Source organism: Poecilia formosa, unplaced genomic scaffold (genome assembly GCF_000485575.1).
Source record: "Poecilia formosa unplaced genomic scaffold, Poecilia_formosa-5.1.2 Scaffold855, whole genome shotgun sequence".
In the NCBI taxonomy this organism is placed as follows: Eukaryota; Metazoa; Chordata; class Actinopteri; order Cyprinodontiformes; family Poeciliidae; genus Poecilia; species Poecilia formosa.
In genome coordinates this window covers 6,902-17,821 of record NW_006800794.1, presented here as the reverse complement: position 1 = coordinate 17,821, position 10,920 = coordinate 6,902, and the positions used below count along the sequence as shown (strand labels likewise).

Below are 10,920 nucleotides of genomic sequence, written 5' to 3'. Positions count from 1 at the left end.
GGATTTTTATGTTTAATTAAAAATTATAATAAAATAAATAAAACTAAATCTAACAAATGGAAAAATTAATGGAAAAATTATCCTTGTTACATAAACAAGACCTTAAAGTGGTTCCAGTTTCTCTCGATGGCCAACCTGTTGAAACTGTGGCAAATTTGGGTCGTTCCTGGACAGTCAGCTCAACTTTGCTGAAAACACTGACTATATTTTGAAGAACTGTTCTCAGAGACTCTACCTTTTAAGAAGACTTAGCGATCATGGGGTGACCCAACTAGACTCTGGTTGGGGCACCCCTATGTCTTGGAGGGGGGTGGGGGGTCATATTTTATTTATCACTACAGAAGGGTTCAGTGAAAGTGAATATGAAACTGGTGGGTTCGGTACCTCAAAAAAGATTAAGAACCGCTGTGTTAGAATGAGCTCTCCAATGCAAAAGTGCCTAAAAAGAGATGGATCTGCTGGAGGGGTAAATATTGTTTCCACTTTGGTATTAAATCTGGTTTAAATCAGTTTCCTAAACTCGCCTTTGGAAACATTGTGGCTGTGTTGCTAGGTGACAGAGCGGGAGCTGAAGTCAGGTGGCTCCCACCTCCAAGTGACGGAGAAGAACAAGAAGGATTACATCGAGCGAATGGCGAAGTGGAGAGTGGAGAGAGGGGTGGTGCAGCAGACGGAGGCACTGGTCAGAGGCTTCTATGAAGTGAGCATAAGTCCTCACCAAAATACCACAACTCAAAACCAAAGGGACACACTGTAAAAACACACAATCCATAACATTGTTTTCCTAACTGTAGACATTAAACTAGACTAAATTGCTACTGTCAGGATGTCACGATACTACTTCTATTTGCTAAATGTCATAATATTGAAAAAAATCATTTTTTTTGTCTGTCTTCAAATCCAAAAATATATAGACACTGAGATAAAAATTATTTTAGGCATATCGAGGAGAGCCCTGATTTTGATTTGCTTCTTCCTCTCTGACTGGTCTTTCTGACAACGTTGGGATGTTTTTTCTCTTCAATTAACAAAAGATCTATTTAAATGTGTTGTATATTTTAATACAGTATATTTAAGTATTTGGTTTCAACTTGATGAATTTTTGCTGAGGACTACAGCATTAAGGTTCTGTGGGGAACTAGGGTTGGAGATAAATGTCTCATTTCTAAAGTTTACACATAATCGCTATGTATTAAAATCAGGTCAGTAGAACTTAAAAACTGGGAGCTTAATCAGTTTTTAAGTGTGGAGGGAGTGACAAAGGAACCAGAGAATCTAATCAGAGACAAATGAGAACAGCTGAAGGAGAGGCCAGGCAACGGCGAATGAGGTGATAGATAACAGCTGCAAAAGCGAAACAACTAGCAGGCTAATGGAAGAAATAAATAAACCAAGCAAAGACAAAAGGGAACTAATATAAGAAAAACAATCCTAAGCACAAAGGAATAAACTAAAATGAGGAGATCTAAGTAACTGAACAACACTGAAATGATCAAAAAAGATTCACAAGTGAAGCTTCAAGTTCAAACGCCTACAGATGGTAACAGAAATATAATTGAGTTAAAATTCTGAAAGAGTTAGGGACTCCATTTAAGCTTTTAAATATTGATAAAAGATTGATCAAGTCGTTTGTTTTCTTCTGGAAAAACAAAGTTGGTCTGTGCACATGATTTGGATTTCAAAATAACTAACTTTTAGGGAAGTTATTTGTCATCTGTGTGAGAGTGAGCATATATTTCACTGTATTACATTAAAGTTGTTAAAAAAAAACTAAAGAAAATTTCAAAAGGGTTATTATTCACAGCTAAACTTTGATCAGGAAAGTGACAAATTGATCCTGAATTGCTCAGCTTCCAGCCCAGACTATCTCCGCTGTGCTCCTGCTCAGGTGGTGGACTCCAGGCTGGTGTCGGTATTTGATGCGCGGGAGCTGGAGCTGGTCATTGCTGGGACTGTGGAGATCGATCTCAGTGACTGGAGGAGCAACACAGAGTACAGAGGAGGTCTGTGTCATCTGTTCAGTTTCACTTCCAGATTCCAGACAGGATATGTGCAACTCAAGTCACATACTTGACATTTAGGCCTAGACACACTCATTGGTTTGCTTTGTTTTTTGTGGTAAAAAGTAAGAACCCTGTTGTCAATGTTGGGGGATGTATATGTAAATGAATTTGGGGTCTTGCAGCATCCTCTTTTTTTCACCGGTTATTGCATGTAAGACCATCAGTATGAACAAACAATAAAACTGGAACTTATTTACAAAATAACAAAGTAAACAAAGTAAAACAATAAAATTAAACAAGAACAACAGAGTGGTATGAAAAATAAAATGTTCAACTGTAACAGAACCACAGAGGTCAAAGATGGGACGGTGCTGAGCAGCATCACAAAAAATGATCGGTTTTAAAACATGTTAATGTTTTTTGTACATTCTGATGAATTTTTTATTTTTATTTTTGTTGTTTTAGTGAAACAGGGGTTTTATGTTTTGAGAGCTTTACATCAAGTTATGTTGTTCCCTTATTAAACCTACCTAAATTGTTGCTTTGATTTTTTTCATGCATGTTTAAGAAATCCTTGAATCTGCCACAGCAACCATTCTGGGGTGCCTAAACGCTTGCTCTCATAAAGCTGTGATGACGTGCTGAAGGCAACATGTTGGAAAGACCAGGAGCTCCTTAAAGGGACAGAGGCTAATTTTAATATAGTTACTTGTTTGTGCTGTAAAATTGTACTATGTGCATAGAAACTATATAATACTGTCCCTTTAATCTGGAATCACAGATTAAAGGGACAGTATTAAAAGATATCTTTTACCAAAGATATCTTTGGTAAAAGTGGAAGAAAACAAAATAAGAATAGGATACAAATAGAAACAGGATAACTTAGAGCATGTTTCCTGATGTTATTTCCTTTTCCTTTCTTCTCTGCTGGTGTGTCCACTATTGGGTGTATTTCTTAACTCACCAGCATTGAGATGCTGCTCAGAACTGTAGAATATGTTTTAATGAAATATTCAAAACAAGGGATAATTTTGAATTAATCATTGAATTTTGGTTAAAAAAAATTACCTTCTCTATACCTTCCTTTATTTGAAAGTGGTATTATTATCCATCAGTTTAAATCATACTTTATTGTTTTCAATAGCAGAGTAGAGTTAAGGTGGAATAACTCTGATAGTTTGAGAAGGAGAATTGAATCCCCAGGAGTTACAGCATGTCCCTGTATTAACAATTAGTGTCCTGTCCCTTCAACCAGGTTACCATGACGGCCACATTGTGATGCGATGGTTCTGGGCAGCGGTGGAGAAATTTACCAATGAGCAGCGTCTCCGCCTGCTGCAGTTCGTCACAGGGACGTCCAGTGTGCCATACGAAGGCTTTGCATCTCTAAGAGGATCTAACGGCCTCCGACGTTTCTGCATTGAAAAGTGGGGCAAAGTCACATCACTACCCAGGTATGTCAACGTTAAAAAAAAAAGTTACACCAAAACATCCAAATTTGCACAGAACTATGAAGACAGCATCCATTGGAACTAACTTAGTTTGTCTGCAAAAAAAAAGAGTTGGTTTGGGTTTTAATTAATCTTTAAAATATTTTGTTTAAAGAACATATCTTTTATAAAAGCTAGGCACCGCAGCTTTACCTAAATATACTGCTCAAAAAAATAAGGGGAACATTTCACTTTAATTTTGTGTGTGGCTCCAAATCCAAGCCTCCATTGGTTAATAAATTTGATTTCCATTGATGATTTTTGTGTGATTTTGTTGTCAGCACATTCAACTTTGTACAGAACAAAGTATTCAATGAGAATATTTCATTCATTCAGATCTAGGATGTGTTATTTGAGTGTTCCCTTTATTTTTTTGAGCAGTATTATGTCTGAGCTGGACTGGTGTTTGGTTCAGCTGAAGCACTGCTGCTTGCAGGATGAAAAAATCCTCTCATTTAGAGAGACTTGCTGACTTCTGATCACTTTAATTGTCCCCATTGGGAACTGAAGAATAGAGCATCAGCAAGAGAAAAACCCAAAGCGGTCATTTGGTTTCACTCTGAGCTATTTGATCAGTTTGTTTTCTGAAATCTTAGGGGTGTGATTTTGAGAACGGTGAAGCATCATGTACGTTCTTCTGAATGAATAAAATACCTCATTCCTAGCTGTCACCAACACCAGTCACTGTGTGTATTTCACTTTCTCTCTCAGGGCTCACACCTGCTTTAACCGCCTTGACCTTCCTCCATACCCCTCATACACCACTCTGTATGAGAAGCTGCTCATCGCTGTGGAGGAAACCAGCACTTTTGGCCTGGAGTGACCCATAGGAATCAAATGCTTTCACTCTGACTGGGCCTGGAAGCTGAAAGGAGAGCAGCCCATGTTAGCTCCCAGTCTCATAAAGATTTGTAAAGTGTAACAGACATTTGGTGAATTGGCCTGGCTCTTTGTACATCACTGTTGGGTTCTCTGTGTTCATCTATCAGTTCACTAGAAAGAGGTTTCTGACTGCAGCCATAGAACGACAGTTCTAGTTTTATTAGTGGTAGTGAAACACCACACTGACTTTTCAAAACTCATTAATCAATGAGGGAATCCAAGATTCCTATTTGCATGAACCAAAGTGGATCAGCCTTCCAAAGTACCAAAATGCTCATGGTAACAAATAGTAAATGGAAAACAGGCAGATATAGTGTATATAACTGGAAAACAACAAAATAGTTCTCAAATAAGACTTCTACAAATCTAAGATTGTTGACATTGCCTGACAATGTGTTTGAATGTACCATTAATCTAAAAGATTGCTGTTCATAGCTACATTTCAGATCATCAGATTTTACTTAGCAAAAACTTAAGAAACTACAGAATTGTGAACACGCTAGTAACATATTGCTCCTTTAAACACAAACTGATGAACTCTAACATTTTAAATGAATTATAGCTAAGTTCTTGGATCAAGAGAAAACCTCATGCGGTTTATTGTTGAAAATGAATTGGCAAATAGAATCTGAGAAGGAAAAGTTGAACCTTGACTCTGCCTTAGCAATATTATATAAATTTTGGACCAACATATACGCAGCGCTTCAGATTTTTATATAAAAAGAACACCTGAATCAGTGTTCATTTTATTTCAGTACTGTTACATAACAGGAATAATCCACTCAACAGTGTAATTAGAATTATGCAGCCATTTAAAATGCCATGAGTTTATTTAGATCTTTCCAAACAGAGATTTGTTGCTATTTAAACTATGGAAAGATGAATTTATCTTAAAAAGCTAATCAGATATAGACAAAAATTTAACCTAAAATAAATCTGGGAATATTCTAACATACCTTTAGGTTAAAGCCATTCACTCAGATTCTCTAGTTCTGCTCTCAGTGAACAATCACATTTGTGTTTTAGGTCTTGTGAGTGTACCAAGAAATTGGTACACTCTGGAACAATCTCCATGATGTCATCCTTCCAACATCTCTGGAAGGATGACATCATGGCCAAATCCTTCTACGTGGAGGTTCATTTGTCAGTTTTCATTTAGGAGAATGAATTCTTATTTTCTCTGATACATTGTACAGTTCTCACTAAAAATTCTCCCCTCACAGTTAAAACAAAACTCAGTATTCAATGCTGTCTATCAGAATTTCTGATCTTATTTTTTTTCTGCTCTCAAATTTGAATTCTTTCAAAAATGTGTCTTCTGGTTCACACACACACACATCCTCATAGCTGTGTATTTTAACAGGAAAAAACATTCATACAATAAAAGGCTTTTATTATATCACCCGTTACAGTTCATTTCAGTGGATGATTACAAAATCAACAAAAACAAACTATTTAGCTTCTGATCCTACAAAGAACTGGCATCATGCAGGAAGCTCTATATCTGGACATGCAGCTTTTCATTCTGGATATCTAAGTTCACTGTAACTGGAAATATCAGCTGGAGAAGACTTCATCTTTGAGAAAATGGCATCATTAAGGACAGTTGTCCTCCACAACAGTCCTCTAATCACTTTTAAAAGACCATGATGTCATTAAATCACCCATCATTTCCAACGAAAGGGCTTCTGAGACCTTCTATGGAAACTTGGGGGATCACATCGTCCAATAAGCATGCGCTCCACAGTTTGCCGATGACTGCTTATGGTCCTATCACAAGATGTCATTGGGGGATTTCAGAAACCCACCAACCTGCTGAGGGATCCTGCAGCTTTGAGCTGCTCTGGTTCTGCTGTTTGAATAGGAACTGTCATGTTCTAGTCTTCCACAGATGACTGCTTTATCTCAGACTGCCGTCGCTCTCCAACTTGTCACTCATCATCATATCAAGTGTTTTGAACTGTTGCAAAGCAGCATGCAAATGTCCAAAGGCTCAAGATTAATGGACACACTTCTAAATCACTATGTACTGGAGCTCCAGGACAAACCAATGTAATATATGCAATAATAGAGACTATGACTCCAACATGTACCACAGTCATCTTGTCTCTGATGGTGACTGACTGCAGACTCCTGCATTCATCCCCTAGTTTTTGCTTCCATGTTTCTCTGAGTAATGAAACTGTGCCTCAGTAACTTACTGCCTCAGACATGGTGTGTGGGGTTACTGGGTTTCAAACCTGGCATTAGATCATTTTTGGTTCAGATATTTGTATGCTTATTTTTGTTTGTGTCCTCTCAGTCATGTGGACTTGGCATTCTAGAGAATGCTTGTTTTATACATCATGTCTGATTAATATCATTTTGATGCTTTAACAAACCTAAAGACATCAGGAGTCTTTGAAATGAAGAGGTAGTAAACTTACCATTCTACAATCATTGTTGCATATTTTATATGTAGTAGAAAAAGAAGACCTGCAAGAAAAACTGTTCAAATTGCAAATATCTGTCATTTTCATTGCTGAGATTTTTCTTGCCACAGAAGTTTACATTTCTTTGTTATTTTCATTGTTTTTGATTAGTTGAATTTCATTGTTTGGTTGATTTTGTTTTCTGTTTAAATACACTATATTGTCAGAATGGTTTGCTTTTCTCCCTTTTCACACACATGAAATTGGAGTGACACCCCATTTTCATCTATGACATAATTTTGGCTAACCCTTTGTAGCAGTAACTGCTGCAACTCCTCTTGGAGGGTTTCCTCAAGTTTATCGTTTAGTGACAGAGAATATTCAAAGATTAAAAATTAAAATAAAATAATAATTAAACTTAATCTGTCCTTCCCTAATGCTGAAATTGTAGGATTCTACAAGGAGACTGAGTGTCTTGGATGTCCCTGTCTGGCTGGATCTTCTGGAAAAACCACTTGTAGATTTATTGGACAGAGTCCACATTTTAAGTTTTCTTCCTTGACTTGGTGATGTAGATGGCACCTAACCTGTTCACTTTGTTTGGCTCCATTCCTATCGAGACCTGCTGATTCAGCACCATATGGTCATTCACTCATCACTTTGATAGTAATCATATACACATATGCTATTCTGTTTTCAAGATCATTTCAAAATCACAACTTCTTTCATCCACAATCCAATAATTTTGGATATAAGGAATAAATATGCAATTATTTCTCTAATGATTGCATATTGTCCTTTAACAACAAAGGGGCCATTTATATCTTAAGTTATAATCATCATAGTCACAGTTTAATTTAATGCAGCCTCTTAAAAGAAACAGAAATTATTAATTATTTGTAATCAAATTCATAGTTGCACACCTCTTGTAAGAGTAAACAATGCTAATCCATGATTTTTACTTCCCACTTTTATTTATTCAATAAAGTGACAGTCTATGCATGGAATTAAGTTGTCTCACCTATCTTTGACAGATGTTTTGCATTAACTATTGCTGTTGGCAATAGTTAATATTGCTGTTGGCAATATTAACTATTGCCAACAGCAATAGTTAATATTGCTGTTGGCAATATTAACTATGGTCACTTATTCCATGAAGTCTTATAATCACTGTTCTTGAGTAAATCTAAAGGTTGCACGAAATTTGGATATCCATAGATATTGACTTTATAGAAAGTTGGAGAATTCTCTGCAGTATATCTGCTGACCCAACTCTGATTTTATCTGATCTATGGCTTCATAGGTTCCCAGTAACTTCCATTTTGTTCTAATATTAGTGACAGTTGACATCAGAATATTTAGTGACAAAAATTCAGATGGACCTTATTACACAGGGGCTGCCCTTTGACAGTAACACAGTGGAATCCATGAGGTGACCCACTTTTTCATGTTTGTAGACACAGTATGCTTTTGTGATGAACTTTATTTACATATGAGAATGGAAGTAATTGGAACACCTGAATTCAGAGATTTATGCAAACAATTTTGGCAATTTATATATTTCATACTACTCTGAGTTGTAAAATGTAAATTGGTCCAAATCACATAGAAGATATTCACTCACTGTAATCTACATTTTGAAAAGATCTCCATAAAACTTATGCAGTAGGGTAGGGCTATTACCAAGGAGAATCCATTTTAACATAGTTAAGTGTTTTTAGGAAGAAAAAGCTGATTTTTGAAGGCGCATTGCTTGAGAATCATAATTTGTGATATTATTCTCTATCTCTAAACAGTTCTTACTGGAGATGAAGGGCCAAACTGACAGGCATGGATTGACAAGATGCACTGTGGTTCAGTCACTGTGCATTTCCCTTTAATTAGCTAACCCAGATGTAATTATCATTGTAAACTGTTTTTAAACAATTGTAGGCCCAGGGTGGAGAGGTTGGACCACATCACCCAAATCAGAAACCAGCGCTGTAAAGTATAACATATGACATAAAATCTTTTCACCATCACCTAATTTTAGACAGAATCAGATACATATTCAGATAAGCAAAATATTGGCTACTCAGCTGGCATGTCCACAAGAGGCCAATCAGAGGGCATCAGTGACAACATCTGAACTACACCAGCTGAGTAACCTACAGTTGCTGGAGCAGCTAACAGTCACTGAAAACAGCAAGAAAGGTTCTAAGGGCCTGAAATAAAAGAATAAAAAGAAAAGAAAAACTGGCAGTATTGATATCTCATCACATGAGAGACAATCAGAATACCCTTGTTAGTATTTGTTCTTTCAAAGAAAGTTTATTTTAATACTCTCTGGAGAATGCAGGCTATTTCTCTGCAGAGGAAAGGTAAAGTGCCAATAAATGAGAAAGTTCTCTGAAAAAGGAAGACATTTTAAATCTCACAGCAAACAGAAATTACAAGATGTTCCCTATTTGTGCTTCACATTCAGAACTAAAATAATTTTTTGGACAGTATATTATATTTTCAGAGTTGTAGACCTGTGGATCACAGCTGAATAAGTGAAAGTTGATCAATTCAATTATCCTAATTCAGGAGTGTCAAACTTATTTCCATTTTGGGTCTTATCAAGATCATGAGGACATTCATGATAAAAAGGTTAAAAGGAAAAAAACTACCAATTAACAAACTATTAAAAAATTAATAAATAACTCAGCCATTCTTAAAATGCATTCATATTAAACATGTTTTCACACTGATGTAATTTGGCAGTACAGAGTTTAAACTGATTTGATAAAAAATATTTTTAAAGCACACAAGTTCTATTTATGTGAACCTCTACAGTCTTTAGACTTTAGTCCATCTCTCATCTAATCTAATTCCTCCCTATCACAGTACATTTCCAGGTACACAATGTAGGTTCAGGTAGGTCAGGAACTGAAGAAGTTCTGTGACAAAAGTTTGAGTCCTGGGCGAGTTTGAGACTCATGACGATGGGAACGAATAGTTTAAGACCTTTGGCTCTAATGTGGAACACCAACTCATTTAGGAATCCGTAGATTATCGCTTAGGCTTGGATTAATAAACTATAAGATCTTCCATAACATTAGACAGAGAGGAGGCCTCAAAGACACAATGAGATGGGTTTACTCTCATCAGCAAAATCTGTCATGGTAAAATGAAGATAACCAGGTCTTTGGTAGTTAACTAGAACCTGGTCTAGAACTAGAACTCCAGTGTGACAGACACGAATCGAAACAGTTCCAAAAATGTTACAAAGTGAGCAGTGTGAATGCTGTGATCTCATTATTAGACCTGCAAGTTTTAAAATCTAAACCTGAACAAGCCCATCAGTACTTGGTCACTGTGAACCAAGTTACATCTAAACTGAACCGTTCCATAGGTACCCATCTTGTTGCTGACCTTTTTATCCAGACAAATGTAAACTATTCTTCTTTGTGAATAGTGTAGTTTATGTTCATATGAAGATGTGCATAACTCATAATAATATATAAATAGAACACAGACTTTAGCTAACTTTGTATCCAGTCAAAATTTCAAGTCGCTGCAATTCAGTTGTCCCAAACAGTCTGCCAGAGTTGGTAGTTTGTGTTTCCTAAAATGCTGTGCTGGGAAAGTTTGCCTTACACCACAGCTTACATTTAATTCTGTTTTCTTTTTAAAAATGTTTTTTGGACTACTGGTTTTTATTCAATAGTGAAGGGGGGAGAGACATTGCAGCAAGGAAACTGAGGACACGAGTCACACTCGGGACGGCAGTGTGGATTTCTGTGGCCTCCAGTGGTTACACTGCACCACATGATGGCCCGATTTTGTTTTTTTTAAGACATTTAAAAACCTCTTCCAATTGCCAGAGACTGACCCAACAATTCCCTCTGTACTTAGAATGATGACAGTCATTTTATCTGACCTAAACCACACTATTGTCACTGTGTATACTTGTAGACACATAGAGCAAGATTTGTGTAAATTCTGAGAAATCTGTGAAAAAATTTATCAAGTGTCGTATTCCACTGGGAGCAGCTGGCATTGGGCTTTTTACACTTTTGTTTTGCTTTTATTTTGCTGCTTTTGCAACAGAAAATGTGATGACATTTTAAAATTAGTACCATTGGACAGTTAAATTATGAGGTTAAAATA

The 10,920-nt window shown here is 36.5% G+C and overlaps 1 protein-coding gene across 1 annotated transcript in view; it reads left to right on the top strand.

Annotated features, from left to right (window-relative positions):
- The window catches only part of LOC103131850 (E3 ubiquitin-protein ligase HECW1), a 49,205-nt gene extending 42,367 nt beyond the window's left edge, over window positions 1-6,838 (top strand). Inside the window, exons 21-24 of the mRNA XM_016666934.1 lie at window positions 554-700; window positions 1,889-2,003; window positions 3,259-3,457; window positions 4,205-6,838. Coding sequence (XP_016522420.1) covers window positions 554-700; window positions 1,889-2,003; window positions 3,259-3,457; window positions 4,205-4,316 — 573 coding nt within the window. The 3' untranslated portion in view covers window positions 4,317-6,838. The remainder of the gene's footprint in view (window positions 1-553; window positions 701-1,888; window positions 2,004-3,258; window positions 3,458-4,204) is intronic.
- The last annotated feature ends 4,082 nt before the right edge of the window (window positions 6,839-10,920 follow it).